Source organism: Ipomoea triloba, chromosome 5 (assembly GCF_003576645.1).
Source record: "Ipomoea triloba cultivar NCNSP0323 chromosome 5, ASM357664v1".
NCBI lineage: Eukaryota > Viridiplantae > Streptophyta > Magnoliopsida > Solanales > Convolvulaceae > Ipomoea > Ipomoea triloba.
This window is the reverse complement of record NC_044920.1, coordinates 23769995-23786933: the sequence shown is the minus strand read 5'-3', so window position 1 is coordinate 23786933 and position 16939 is coordinate 23769995. Positions and strand designations below refer to the sequence as shown.

The 16939-nt window shown below is 32.8% G+C and overlaps 1 protein-coding gene across 1 annotated transcript; it reads left to right on the top strand.

The window, feature by feature from the left end:
- The first annotated feature begins 10535 nt into the window (after positions 1-10535).
- LOC116020438 (phosphate transporter PHO1 homolog 3-like) lies at positions 10536-16237 on the top strand. Its single transcript, XM_031260911.1, has 14 exons — positions 10536-11587; positions 11699-11747; positions 11848-11919; positions 12019-12148; positions 12233-12353; positions 12430-12688; positions 12786-12890; positions 13189-13233; positions 13322-13471; positions 13560-13615; positions 14907-15785; positions 15891-15939; positions 16043-16114; positions 16160-16237. Exons 1-14 carry the CDS (start codon positions 10674-10676, stop codon positions 16235-16237), a joined length of 2979 nt encoding a protein of 992 aa, XP_031116771.1. The 5' UTR covers positions 10536-10673.
- Positions 16238-16939: the final 702 nt, after the last annotated feature.

Genomic DNA, 16939 nt, shown 5'->3' with positions numbered 1-16939 from the left:
TTAGATATGCATGTTTCCACCGCTTAACCATGCTTAGAGCACAGATTGCAATAAGTTGAAATTTTCTCGTATTCAACTTGTTACAAAAATTTATGTTCCAAATCAGCATCATGATTTGCAAAAGCTAACTCAAAGCTCATGCAATATAAGTTTACTTACCCTTTATCTTAAGTTTAGCCCCGGCCGAAACACAAGATTGAATACAATTAATGGTGGAAGTTTCAAGAGCAAGCAACCTCTCAATATACTCGAAACTCTCGGTGATATGGGAGCCTTAACAATAAAGCAAAATTAAAACCGTAGTGATGGAGAATTTTTTTTTTTTATAATTAAATCCAATCTAGAGACAATAGAAACAATCTCCCCAACTTGTCATCAACCACAGAACAAACACTATATTACAACCATCTTCTTGAGAGAAGCTTATAAACATTACTTAGTCATCAAGCAAACTAACATAAACGGCTCCCTTTAAATAAAAATCTATAACAAATTATTTTTAGACAACGTTTGACAATCATCTAATCACCAAATTGATGCATAATTAAAATTAACATTACTTATTAAATAATATGATTAAAAATTACTTTAACGTTTTTTTTTTTTTAAATATCTTAGAGATTAAAACTACAATCTAACTAACCCTAATGTTTGGCATACTATCACGCTAAGTAACACTTTTGATCCAGTATTGAAATTTACTTTGGTAAGAATCGTCTTTGTCGTCGTTAGTTTATGGATTAACAATCGCATATCATTTGACCATTTTCTTACGTTTCCACGTATGTATCAATAATTTTGCGTTTTCTATTCAAAACGTGCCTTGCCAACTATGCATACACGAATATGCATCCGCAAATTATATGGTGGACTATGGTCCACAATGCATTGTGGACCATGGTCATGGCTGATAGTGCAGTTGTGTTGAAAGGATACTGTAGTTGTGTTGAACTGATACTGCAGTTGTGTTGAAAGGAAACTGAGTTGCGCGAAACAGAGGTCGTTCATCCGTTCACCACAACTGCAGTATCAGTTCAACACAACTGTAGTATCCGTTCAACACAACTGCAGTTCTAGACGGATTAAACGTTCTCTGTTTCGTCGCAACTGCAGTTTCCTTTCAACACTACAACTGTAATATCTGTTCAACACAACTGCAGTATCCTTTCAACACAACTGCAATATCAGTCATGACCCATGGTCCACGGTATAAGTACTGATATGCATCCATCCACGTCAAACTCATTCTATTTAAAAACAATATTCTTTTGTCATCTAACCAAATAATTAATATTTTCATCCTTTTTTACTTTTACGTCCACATATAGCAATTGTTACAAGTCTTCTATGCACTTTTGCCACGTGCATATCCACAATTCTACCCAACTTTAATTTGTTTATTCTGATTCTAATATAATACTAATATATGTAGATGTAGAACAGTAGTTCGTTTTAATCATGAGCAATATTAACAATTTTTAATTACGGAGTAATAAATTTGTTTATATATAATTTTTGTAATTTTATTTAATTTAATTAGAGAGTTGGAGGGTCAATTTTTGTTTGGGTGCCTCATATTTAAGAGTTATCATGACCACATTTGGTTGGAAGAAATTACAATTCCATTCCCACTTAATTCCTACATAATTTCAAAAACAAGCAATTTCCTTCGTTTGGATGGAGGGAATTACAATTCCACATAATTGAAATTCCTTCATTTTCATGGAATTAGAATTTCGGCCATGCTCTCCTTCATATTTCAATTCTATGGATTTTAGGACGAAAAAAATAACTTTGAGGTAAAATTACCCCTAATTTTTAACCTAAAATTGGTGTTTGACATCTCTTTCGATTATAGTGTGTCTTCTTCTTCTACTCTTAACACAAAACATCAATCAGTATGTCAACCTCAATCAAAATATATTTTCTCAAAACTTCCTAATCTATTTTATTGCTTTCGTTATGCAATTATAGAGTTTATTTACAGCGTGTTACATAAATTTTCAAATGCAAAATTTGAATTTGATCATTTTAGATTAATAATAATAATAATAATAATAATAATAATAATAAGTATGTCTACTTTGGACTTTATACTACTTATTTCCTTTCAATGTCCATGTATACCAAACATTATAATTGAAATTCTCAATAATTCTATTCCTACAAACTAAACGTTGGAATTTAAATTATCACTTTATTCCTAAATTATTTATCTCCCATGGAATTACAATTTTTTTTTCAACCAAATTCCCCCCCTAACCAAACGCCCGTATAGGTCAAGTTTTGTCAAGGTAAAAGTTAATTTTGTGGGCATGATTTTCACAGTTGTAGGATAGACAGATATTGTTATTAAAAATAAAAAGCTAAATAATATTACAATAATTCTTTTACAATTATTTTACATTATTTTCATATCTGAGTAAGACATTTTCCTAAAAAGTCACCATGTTACATCTCTTACTAAACTCACTTTTGAAGTGTTATTATTGTGTTAGTTGGATTGATTTTTGCATTTGATTATTGCATGAATTTTTTATTAATTTGTGCTGTGATGAACTTCAAAAGTACGTAACAAATACACATTGAAAAATAGATTTTTTTAATAACCTTATAAATAATGCATCATTAGAGGGTGAAGTGGTGAACATTAAGGATTGATTTTAACTAGTAACACGAAAAATAATATATTTTTTCCTAATAACATTACATTAATTATATTCAAATAAGCATTAATAAAACAATTAAGATGTTTTCAGATGGTTTCTTTTTTTTTTTAAAAAAAAAAAAGATGTTTTCAGATGAATAGTTAAAAGTCTTTTCCCCTTATTTTATAATTAAATAAAAACCAAGCTTTTTGTGTTGTTGGTTTTGAAAGTATAATCTAAGGTGTTGGTAGATGAAATGGACCAACCAACCCACATTTCTTTGGAGAGAGTCTAGAAGATTTGTTGAGCAGTCAGCAAACACAAAATTATTTTCGATTCTTAATCTGCAGCCTTTTAACATATTATAAATACAATATTCATCTCACAAAATATTTATTTTTAGTGGAGACAATCTCTAGTTTATTTACTTGACCCACAAAGATTTGGTCTCTTTATTATAACAAAATTTCAGAAAGCTTTTCTATTCAACACTATGAGTTCAACATTCAATTTAATTAATTTAAAGCTATAATTGTTCACAGATATTTGGTTTAATCTTGTAACAAATTAAAAGGTGGAATCACTCATGCCAGGTGCCCCACACTTCAACCTGACAGTTTGTGGAGGGATAAATCATCGTGACTCTACTAACCAACAGAAGCTAGACTTTGCATCACTGTGTACTAGTAGCCCTCTTTAATTTTGAGAGCGAAGTTGCTCTAACACTGTCACTGGTGATAAGACTTAATTTATGATCTCTTGTGACAAATTTTATCTCTATGATCAGTTAAATTACCCATATGAGCATATTTACTTTAATCTAACCCTCATAACATTTCATAAAATTATCAATGTCAACGGTATGCATGTATAAACAAAGTCATACAACATCCACTGTACTCTCATACTATAGGTGTACACTGCATTTAGTTGGACGGTAAGAAATAGATTAATGAAGGGTGGTATATCACATGGTTTGTGGGGAGGAATTAAATGCATTACCTATACCGTTAATTAAGGTTCACGTAACAAGATTGATTCCGCCCGATACAGTTTCATTTTTAGTATGAGCTAATTTCAATAATTATAATATTCGATTAGTGTGACATTATTATATTGGAAAAAATGTTAAATAGACTATTGAATTTTTTTAATTTTGTGTAATTAGGTCATTAAATTTAAAAAGTGTGCAATCGAATAATCAAACTAGCAAAATATGTACAATTGAGACATATTTTCAATTTTTCCAATAAAATCTGATCATATTATTTACCTGGTATCTACTAAAAGTTATTTTTTACTCTATCATACTAGTCAGGAGTAAAGATCAAAATGTTTTTAACTCAAATTGCATTAAAAGAAATTATAAGAATGTTCCAATTGCACAAGATTTTGCTTGCTTGATGATTTGATTGCACAAAAGTGACAAGTATAGTGGCCTATTGTTTGACACTTTTTCCTATTATATTTAGTCCTATATATATATATATATATATATATATATATATATATATATATATATATCTTTTTAATTTTGTTTCGTTACATCATTCACTTTCATTTGTTTGTCGCAATAAGTCCTCCATTTGAAAATATATATATCATTCTATAGTTTAATAAATAGTGTTAATTAACATATATTTTTATCGTTAAATTAAGGCTATGTTTGGCAAACCTAGCTGAAAAGGTAGTTGAAAGCTGAAAAGTAGCTGAAAACTGAAAAGCTATAAGCTCGAAGCTGAAATCTGAAAAGCTGTTAAGCTAGCTGTTATGCTTAAAAGTGTTTGGTAAAATTAACTTTTTGATAAGCTGATAAATGTAAAAAGACTAAAAAGGACATCTTCATACAATTTAAATAATTTTAAATTTAAATAGGTTTGTTTATATATTAAAATATAAATAATGAAATCAATATATTTAAATAAAATATAAAGTAAGAACATATATTTGAAAATATATAGAGTAAAAAAAATGTTTATAATTCATAAGATTAGTTCATACAAAAATTAATGTTCAAACACAAATGTCAAACTGAAATTACTACCAAACATAATGAAAAGAAAATGTCAAAAGGGTTTTAATTGAGGGGGTAAAGGATGCCATTTATTTAAAATAATAAGGATAAAGATGGAAAAAAGTTAAAAATCTACTAGCTTATTTTTGAAAAGCTACCCCAAGTAGCATTTCAAAATAAGCTCTTATTTTAAGCTATTAGCTTATTTTGAGAATATTACCAAACAGATCTTATAGCTTATTAGTAGCTTAAAATAAGCTATAAGCTCTGCCAAACAGAGCCTAAGAGAGTATACGGAAGATAGAGAAATATTATATATTGGGACAATAAGTTTGAATGATTAAATTACATATTAGTCATCTTTGTTAAAAATTGAATGATAAAAATTTAAATAGAGGATTAGTTGTGGTAAAAAAAAAAAAAAGTCAAAAATGTAATGCCACAAAATTAAAAAGCATTTGACTAAATGTGTTATTAATGTCATAATAGTTGATGACTAAAAGTAGAAATTTCTCTTTTTAGTATACTGTAGGTTTACTTTGTGTCGTTTGATTTACGGAATGTTAGATTATTTTAGGGTATGTTAAATTCTCGTGTTTGGTTAAAATTGCTTGATATATGTAATATGTACCACAAGTTCATCATTTCGACTTGTAATATATTAAAAACGAACTTGTAATATATCAAAAATAAACATATATCAAAATATAATGAATCTACTAAAAATAACTCTATATAGTATAATAAAAATGAATATGAATTAGGATCACAATATGATTTGCCAAATAAATGGGTGGATTACCTTGTCAATTTGGGTGATAATAGTGATTCGAGAAAAAATATCTTGAAATTGCCATTAGAGAGTGCATACTGACTATATTGTGTTAATATCAAAGTTGTCAAAAGAGAAGTGGTATTTTAACTTGATATTATTATTATTATTATTTAATACAATTGAGGCCTCCACTAAGGTTCTGAATCACTACATGCCATCTGAGCACAAGGTGTTTGGCATTATTATTATTATTATTGTTGTTGTTGTTGTTGCAAAAATGTACCAAAATTTAACGTTAATTAATATGTAATATGAGTTAAGGTTAAAGCTAGAGATTTTGATAGAATCCTACAATCCTATGAGGTAAAAGTTGAAGATGAGATACTATACGGATATAGATAACATTTGAATAATGTCCATCAAATACTTTATTATAATTTAATTTAAAAAATTCTTAAAGGTGATAATGTTGTGGCTTTATATATTCAATTGTATTAGCTTTGGGGTAGTTATCGTGATGGATGACTAGTTATCATGCATATATATACTAGAGCTACAAAAGATGGTTTGTGAAAACGATGCAATTCTTTTCTAAATTATATTGCCACTTGAATATATAGTACAAGCCTACAAGGTGTCTCCCAAGAACACATGACTTTTCTTGCCAATTTGTGCCTTTGTGGGGCTTGCATCCCCAATAATTAAAATATTAAAGATACTCGAGGGGAATTTTTAAGGCCAAAAACACAAATCTTTCCTATTGTGATTAACAAATAATTCTCTGATGGCAGATTTGATGTCACTTTCATTCAATCATTTCACCTTTAATTTCCATGTATGTGAATGTTTGAAATATAGGTTGGTAGTGTATTTACTCATGCATAAGAATTTAAAAAATTACTGAATTACTGTGTATTGTAATTGTAATTTCATTACCAGTATGCTTAAGAATATCATTATTTTATTTTTTTTTGGGTAAATTTACAGGGTCTTTCTCTCCGTCCGTTTAACGGTCCGGGGTCCACCCACGTTCGCTCCGAGAGGCACAGGAGAATATATATGCTATACATGCGGTTTAGTATTTAAATACTGATAAAAGTTATGAACATATATAACAAATATTATGAATATAGTACATGATAAATGTTATTAACCATGATGCACCTATAATATAATTTTATGATATTGAGCTTTGTTTTTATGAATATATAGAATGACCATTATAAACTTATTAGTTATTACATAATGAACGGAATTAGATATGATGTACATGTGCCAAAGACCTTGTGGTCTAGTGGCACCTAAGGGAGTGGGTTTGAGTCTTAGTGAATGCGATATTGATTCTTTGTGTTTCATCAAGTTTTTATTGACGCTATTAATTTTTATTTTTATTTTTTTGAAAATTATTAACACTGTTAATGATTTAATATAAAATGATATTTTTTTAATCATGAACCACTATGAAAGATAAATCTTCGTCCACAATATAAATTGCGATTGGTAAGCTAAGGTATGACAAAAGAGTATAAACTTACCAAAAAATGTTTTTTTTTGAGCCACTTACCAAAAAATGTTTTTTGTCGGTGCTCTGTGTGTTATTAGTTGATGAGTTGATAGCACAATGTGAAAGAAATAAAGTGCTGCAAGTTCATAAAATTTCCATTTAATAAAATAAAAGTATTGGAAGAAGATTTTATTGATTTGTGTGCCATTCTTGTACAAAATTCATGTTTTTTTTTATCATATTAATTTCATGGGATGTTTTCAAAGAATTGAAATGAAATTATTTTAATAGAAATTTTTATGTAGTTGAGCATTGAAAAATGAGGGGGAAAATAAGATATAGATAGTACATTTGTATTCTAATTATATTGATTCTAACACATCTAAAATCTTTATATTATTAAATACTACGTAATAATTAATTGATACCAAAGAGCCATCAATCCATTGTCGGTGAAAGAATGCGAAGTGTTATGACTCCTTGGGTCTCTTTAATAAGTTCAATGGGTCCTATTTTTAACGAGAATACGATTCTTTGAGATTATAATTCTAATCACGTTTTTTCACTATGGAAATACGAGTGTTATAAATACATTATTTGTATTTTTGTTTCATTTGATTATATATTTCTTTTCTATTACTTAACCAATCAAACATTATTTGAATATATAATTCATATCTAATTTTGTAATTTGTAATCATATTCTTATTCTCCCTATTTTCATTCAATGGACCAAATGTCATGTAATAATAAACAGATCGAGGATTAAAAAAAAGTACTCTTCCAATCTTTCGTAGCTAAACTTATCATGCATATGCCCTTACATTACATAATTGAAATTGTTATATTCTATTATCAGCTGGTAAGAAGAGGCAACGTCACCGGATGCACCACTACTTTCTTCTCAAAAAGGTTGAATCTCCAACTCAAGGGCCCGTTAGAGCATCTGGAAGGATGTAAATCATATATGGTAACTCAACAATCATTATTGCATGGACCATGGTCCACATAGCTCTGTGGACCAAAAATAAAAAAGTACATTATTTTTGTACTGAAGGTACATTATTTTTATACTGTAGGTACATTATTTTAGGGTACATTATTTTTGTATTGAAGGTACATTATTTGATATATACTGTTAAATAATGTACCTACAGTACAAAAATAATGTACCTTCAGTATAAAAATAATGTACTTTCTATTTTTGGTCCACACAGCTGTGTGGACCATGGTCCATGCAATAATTTGCCGTAACTCAACTGAACACAAAGACTAGACCTTTGCCTGCGGGTAAAACTCGATTACTACTGGTCTTTCTTTTTAAGCTTCACCCATGTAACCAACTGAACTGTTCATGCGGGTCATGCCACATGCACCACTACTTGTAGTTCATATTAGTTGTCTTCTAATTATATATATGTTGTTTATAGAGATTATTTGACATTGACCATTCAATAGGCAGAGAGCCAAGTGAGATAATCAATTGAGGGAATGAATACAAGAAAGGAGCCTATCCCTTCACTATACATGGCTGAAAGGGTACGCAGTGGGTGGATGGGTCAACTTCATAGGTAATCTTAGCTTGGTCCATGCATGGCTAACCCAAATCTTTGAGCCTTATCCATGAAACTAGCTGGATTACATTCCCTACCAATCATCATATTTTCTCACAAAATGTATTGCACAAGAATGTAATTAACACACAAATATATAGAAATTTTCAACAGGTATTCAATCGTCTATAATCCCCAATACAATCACATATATCATATTTAGTTGTATCGGGTACTTTCACCTTTTGTCTCGGTTGGACCGACCATCCTGACCTTGCTCTTCTAGACTTCTCTTCTCCTTGGACTCGTTTTCTGAATCGAGTCCAATATCTAATCTCCATCATCAACTCCCAAACTTCCCGAGTTGTAAGGATTTAACAACTAGTAAGCAAGAGGGAATGCATCGGATCCTCACTCAAACCGCCTAATACGAGGATTATATTGCATTCAATTCTATCAACATTATTTTAAAAAATATATATATATATATACGCATTCAATATTATGATTAAAAAAAAATTCCAAAACATGTTGACAACCCATAGAGGGGCCCTGCATTCTAAAAGCCATAAATGCCATGTATATCGATCCTCTTATATAATAATGTAAAAGAGAATCAGCTTGCAAAAGGTGATGAGCATCCTAGTGGTCATGATCATATTTACCTGCCCAAATTAATTATGCACCGCATGATCGACCGTTCATTGGAAATTTGGACTCTAATGTCTTGTTTGCCTCCTATCACTATTTTTAGTTCATCAAGTGCATATCTAGTTGTCTTGCAACGNAACTGCAGTTACATTTCAACACAACTACAGTTACATTTTGATATAACTACAGTTTCATTCGATAATATAAAAACACAAATGTGAAACTGTTATTCAGTATCAGTTCATATACACTGCAGTCACATTTCAACACAACTACAGTTACATTTCGATATAACTACAGTTTCATTCGGTAATATAAAACACAAATGTGAAACTGTTATTCAGTATCAGTTCATATACACTGCAGTTACATTTCAACATAACTACAGTTACATTTCGATATAACTACAGTTTCATTCGATAATATCAAAACAAATGTAAGGCAGTATCTTTTGAGATGAACTGTAGTGTCAATTACGGAGCTCCGTCTCCCACTTACTGAAACTACGTCGTTTTGGGACCACGGTCCACAATGCATTGTGGACCATGGTCCACGATATAACAACTGCTCTTCATCAATAGGGCATTTAAGTTAGTTCATGTCCTCTCATAAATGTATTTCAAATCATACAATTGATCTTAAATGTTATCATCAACTTGAAATAGTAAGATCCCGTAGTTGGTCAACTAGAATTATGCTCAAGTAGATTGTAAGATTGGCTGGCCAATTCATTTACAATACAATAGGTGTAAGTTAAACTAATACCATTACTACATATATTCTCAATCTCCATTATAATTTTTTTACATTATACTACATTAATATTCTGATTCATAAAATTATTAAAAAAAAAAAAACTCACGACTTTTATTATAATTTTTTTCCTTTTATCATAAAAGTACCGCATACAAATTTTACTTTACGGGGATCCATATATCATCTTTACATAGGTGAACCCCGCTAATTCCGCTATATGTAGATGAGTTATACTACATGTATTCCCAAATTATATTCTCTCACTTTTATTTCATGATATGACAAACAATAATTGGATATTTTCATCATGTGATCTCAGAAAAAAGTATCTACATCAAGAATTTGTAAGAGAAAATACAAGTTGAGAGTAAAAACTAGAGTTTATGTGTATTTTTCAGATGTAGACGGGGTTCTTGGACTTATCCATGCATCAGGTCCAAATTAACGTCTAATCAAAACCGTTTACTTTGCTCAATACGGAGTATTATTTTACATTGAATATTACGTACCCCTACTCGTTTTCTAATGGGCAATTTCAGAACGTGTGATCTGTAAATAAAAAAAAGTTTTTCTTTTGTACGAATGTGGATATAAATAGATGTATTTATTACGAAAGGTGATAGGTACACGGCAGCGTAGTTATTGAAAGTACTATTGAAAATTGATAGAAACATACACTATTTTCTTTCAGTGGGTAATTCGTAGTTGAATCTTAATTGGCATTTGGTTGGGCAGTTGGGACAGCCATTTCTGCTCTCATCTCTACGAAAACATGAAGTTCGGGAAGGAACTGGCTTCCCAGAAGGTTCAGGAATGGGGGGAAGCATACATGGATTACAACTCTCTAAAGGGAGTTCTGAAAGATATCTCCAGATTCCGGCGACGGAATGCGGCGGCGCAATCATCTGTTCCGGCGGCGGCGACGGCGACGCGGAAGAATTCGTTGAAGAGAAGGCTGTCAATGTACCGAGCTTTCAGCGGATTGACGAATCGATTGAGCAGCCCGAGAGGCGGTACTCCGAGGAGCGATCATGAAGATGAAGTTATACTGGTGAATGCTGTGGAGCAGGAAGGGATTGGAGGGGAGCAGTATCAAACAATGTTCCTTATGTCGTCGGAAGCGGGAGGAGAATACGAGCTGGTGTTCTTCAGACGGCTTGACGATGAGTTCAATAAAGTTGTAAGGTTTTACAGAGAAAAGGTGGAGGAAGTGAGGAAGGAAGCGGATGAGCTAAGCAAGCAAATGGATGCACTTATAGCTCTCCGGATAGTCGTAGAGAAGCCTCCAGTGGATATCAATGCCGACCAGACAAGAGATTCTGCAGCCATTGAAGCTAATAAGTCACATATGGATGCAATACAAGAAATTGAGATGAGCGGTGAAGAGGTTGGAGAAGATGATGGTGGAACATCTGCAGGAACTGCGACAATGGCTGATCAGAACACAAGGATTATTGAAGAGAAGACTAACAACTTCACAGATTTCAGGCCTGCTCCGTTACACGTGTTGTACGATGTAAGAGTCAACATCCAACCTGAAACTCCCATCTCCACTTTGAAGAACATTTTGAAGGCATCAAATTCTGAACTCAAATACAGCCGGGCCGAGCTAAGGAAGGCTGAAGAAAGATTGAGAAAGGCATTCATGGAGTTCTATAGAAAGCTTAGACTTCTCAAGAGTTACTGGTGAGTAGTACGTGGTCATAATAATATAATGCATTTTCTGATCAGAATTGTTTATGGAGTGACTGTTTTTCCCCTGAATTCATTTGAAAAATCTGTTGTTCATTGCACCAGTTTCTTGAACACATTGGCATTTTCCAAGATCATGAAGAAATATGACAAGGTATATAGATATTTATCCCCCCATTATCATATTGAGGTTAGTTTAGTCTAATTGCAACCTCTGCTCAGCTTTCATGCATTTTCATGTTTGTATTGTATAGATCACTTCAAGGAAAGCTTCAAGGTCATACCTAGAGATGGTTGATAAGTCTTATCTTGGAAGCTCAGATGAGGTTTGTCTGCTTTTCATAACAGATTAAGATTAGACCTGCAATTCTGCAAAGCTGCAATCACATATTGCTTCTCTTTCCATCTTTCTATTCAATTCCCAGGTTAGTAGACTCATGGAAAGAACAGAAGCCACATTCATAAAGCACTTTGCCAATGGAAATAGAAGGAAAGGAATGAGTGTTTTAAGGCCTCATGTGAAGCGCGAGAAGCACAGAATCACATTTTTTCTTGGTGAGAGAGATTGTACGTGAAACTAACCGACTTAAATTATAAAGCAAACACTTGCTAAAGAGCCCTTCGTTTTATGTCTTGCAGGCTTGTTCTCGGGCTGTTCAATAGCATTAATTGTAGCTATTATTGTTTCTATACGTGCTAGAAATCTTCTTCAACACCAAGGGAGTAATCAGTTTATGGAAAATATATTCCCACTTTACAGGTGTGCTTGCCTTATGTGCATTTTGCAGTGTGTAAACTTTAACAAATTACTAATAATCTGCACTTTAATTATGTAGTTTATTTGGATTCATTGTCTTACATATGCTCATGTATGCTGGGGACATATACTTCTGGAGGCGATACCGCATAAATTACCCCTTTATATTTGGCTTCAAGCAAGGAACAGAACTTGGTTATCGAGAAGTTCTCCTCCTTGCTTCAGGCATTTTTGTACTTGCTTTGGCTGCTGTTCTCTCGCACTTGGATATGGAAATGGACCCTGTAACAAGAACTTATAAGGTGCTCACCGAGTCAGTTCCATTGATCCTGATTTCTGTAAGTCTAGCAGCCTAATTGCATTTTATCATTATATTGTGCTATGGAACTTCTATTTTGACCATAAAATAAAATTCTCTCATTTTGTCATTTCCAGGTTCTGCTAATAATAACATTCTGCCCTCTCAACATCGTGTATCGATCAAGTCGTTTCTTCCTCATCAGATGCGCCTGGCACTGCATCTGTGCTCCTCTTTTTAAAGTATGCCAATCTGCACATTTTAGAACAGACCATAGGAATCTTAAAGTTAATGTTCAGACAATCTGAAATTTCCTGTTNAAAACTCATGCCCAATATTAAAACATTAATAAATACAAATAATTAAAATTTATAATTCGAATTATATTTACACAAATAATATATGTATTTTATACACATATATGATTTACCATTAATAGAAATTTAATTAAAATATAATCAACCATTAAATTAATTATATAATGATTTAATAAAATGATAATTAAAGAATAGGAAAAAGATATGATANCTGTTTTTACAGGTGACCCTGCCTGATTTTTTCTTGGCAGATCAACTTACCAGCCAGGTTTCCTCCTTTTAGCCTTAGATTCCATCAACCTTAATATATTGTCTACAAACATCATTAGCGTAACTGCTCTGATCTTATATTACAGGTTCAGGCCATCAGGAGCTTTGAATTCTACATCTGTTACTATGGATGGGGAAACTTCAGACAAAGATTAAACAAATGTCAGGACAGTGATGTGTATCAAATCTTTTATATAATTGTAGCAGCAATCCCATTCGTTGTTCGGTTACTTCAGGTATGCTAGCTAATAACAGTATATGTTAACAACTAATTAAAAAGATTCAAGAACTCATAAATTGGCATGGGTGTTCATATATATGCAGTGCCTTCGTCGCTTGTTTGAGGAGAAAGACAATAGCCAAGGGCTGAATGGTCTCAAGTACNTGGAGTTAAAATTAACGGTGTTATAACGGTGTAAGGGTAGTTTTGTATAACAAGAATGTAGTAGGGACAATTTTGTCTAATAACATTGAAGTGTACAAGATTTAAAGCAAAATGTATACATTTATTAACATATAAAAAGAGGGACATAAATCAAGGATATAACTATGATTGAGACTTATTATGTTTTTAGATAACCATGGATAGTGTAAATAATTTTGAGGATATCGGTATCTGTATTGGTTACATATATCATTATTTTAATTCTTATATTCCTTACATAGTTACATATATTGCTTATGTTTTTGTTTGTTTAATTGTCTTTTGGATTAAAAAGTAATTTTTAAGTTTTATTTTATTGATGGTCTAGAGAGTAGTTGAAAGAGTTTTTATATGCTAAGCTAGGAGTCATTTTCTGACCATCCAGGACAACATAATGATTCTAAATTGACATTTAAATGAAACCAAGATCTTTAATAAAATGAAAAAAAATAATAATAGGACTTTAATTAGACTTGGTTTTTGCACCGTGGATAATAATTTAGAACTAGTCATTGAATTGTCACATTACAACCTTTTTTTTTAAATAAAAAAATAAAAATTGCACCGTGTACATGCAATTTTAATGGGTTAGCACTTAGCATTGCTTATTATAAACAACTGGAGTAGCAGCTGTTATACCATAGGTTAGGTTCGACTCTGGCCTAAAAATTATATTTTAAAATTAATATATTATGTACTTATAAAAAAATTTAAAGATACATAATTTGTTAATTACATACATATAATATGTTAAAATGTGACACCTAATATGCGTTAACATATTATGTGCATATAATTAATAAATTATGTATTTTTAAATTATTTACATGCACCATAATTTATTAATTACATACAACTAAGTTGGATGTTATTTTGAATCAGGATTCACAAATGTGAATATTCATATAGCATAATTTGCCACGAAACTAGCGAATTTTGCATGTTGACACCAAAAGCTTTAGCCCAATTCCTCCCATCTTGAGAGATTAAATTACATTTCTACACTAATTTAACTTATGCTCCTCATTTGCATTGCATGTCCCCTATCTCTCTTCATCAATGCATTTAAGTAATTAGTTCATGTCCTTTTTTTTTTTTTGGCGGGAGGCTACGTTACCATCGAACTAGTTTCATAAGATTCAACAAGTACTAACATAGTAACACTCTATTATATTATATTTATCATTCAACATTCAACAAAGTACTAACATAGTTCGTAGTTGCATCTTAGTTGGCATTTGGGACAGCCATTTCTGCGAAAACATGAAGTTCGGGAAGGAACTGGCTTCCCAGAAGGTTCAAGAATGGGGGGAAGCATACATTGATTACAACTCTCTAAAGGGAGTTCTGAAAGAAATCTCCAGATTCCAGCGGCGGAATGCGGCGGCGGCGGCGGCGACGCGCAAGAATTCATTGAAGAGAAGGCTGTCAATGTACCGGGCTTTCAGCGGGTTGACGAATCGATTGAGCATCCCGAGAGGCGGTACACCGAGGAGCGATCACGAAGATGAAGTTATACTGGTGAATGCTGTGGAGCAGGAAGGGATTGGAGGGGCGCCGCAGTATCAGACAATGTTCCTTATGTCCTCAGAAGCGGGAGGAGAATACGAGCTGGTGTTCTTCAGACGGCTTGACGATGAGTTGAATAAAGTTGTTAGGTTTTACAGAGAAAAGGTGGAGGAAGTGAGGAAGGAGGCGGATGAGCTAAGCAAGCAAATGGATGCACTTATAGCTCTCCGGATCGTCGTAGAAAAGCCTCCGGTGCCGGTGGATATCAATGGCGACCAGATAAGAGATTCTGCAGCCATTGAAGCTAATAAGTCACATATGGATGCAATACAAGAAATTGAGATGAGTGGTGAAGGAATGGGTGAGGAGAACACAAGGATTATTGAAGAGAAGACGACTAACAAATTCACAGATTTCAGGCCTGCTCCATTACACGTGTTGAACGATGTAAGAGTCAACATCCAACCTGAAACTCCCATCTCCACTTTGAAGAACATTTTGAAGGCATCAAACTCTCAACTCAAATACAGCCGGGCCGAGCTAAGGAAGGCTGAAGAAAGATTGAGAAAGGCATTCATGGAGTTCTATGGAAAGCTTAGACTTCTCAAGAGTTACTGGTGAGTACGTGCTCATAATAATATAATGCATTTTCTCATCACAATTTATTGAGTGATTGTTTTTCCCCTGAATTCATTTAAAAAATCTGCTGTTCATTGCACCAGTTTCTTGAACACATTGGCATTTTCCAAGATCATGAAGAAGTATGACAAGGTATATATATATTTTTTATCCCCCATTATCATATTGAGGTTAGTTTAGTCCAATTGCAACGTAACCTCTGCTCAGCTTTCATTTCCATGTTTGTATTGTATAGATCACTTCAAGGAAAGCTTCAAGGTCATACCTAGAGATGGTTGATAAGTCTTATCTTGGAAGCTCTGATGAGGTTTGTCTGCTTCTCATAGCATACATATATGGATTTCATTTTCAGATTAAGGGTGTGTTTGAAAACTCGAAAAATGATTTCAGTGTATGGCAACAAGAAAATTTTAAAATCAATGGAAAATAATGGGTTGATCAATGCAAAATAGCTAAAATTTTTAGGAAAACGACTTCCCAATTTTTGGGAAGTCATTTTCCGAGCAAGGGAACAACCAATCACCCCAATTATCGTCGCCACCACCACCACCTGACCACCATCTACCTCCTCCACCCTCACCACTACCACCCACCACCACCACCCACTCTCACCCCACCACACCTCCTCCACCTCAACCACCACCTCCTCCACCTCCACCACCTCCCACACCCCCACCACCACTACCAACCCACCCACCACCGCCACTACCACTCACCACCCACCACCACCATTGTATATTTTAAATATTTAAAGTTAAAAATAATTATGCTCATTTTCCAGAAAATGAATCAAACACACCAAGACAATTTTCTGGAATGCAACTAAACACTGGAAAGGAAAATGTTTTTTTGAAAAATGACTCATTTTTCAAAAAACATTTTTCAGAAGTCATTTTCTTACTTTCCAAACACACCTTAAGTGATATTGGATGGCCTTTAGTGGACAAGGAGGAAATGATATTTGAAGGATCGAAGCACAATCTAATTTGGATAAAGTAGTCAAGTGGATTAAGGGCAATGGTCTTCCAATGGGGGCCCTTCGAGATGGCATTTCCAAATACAAAATCTTCCTCGATAAAAATTAGGAGGTTAGAGTTCGACATATGTTTAAGGAACAAAACATTGTCACATA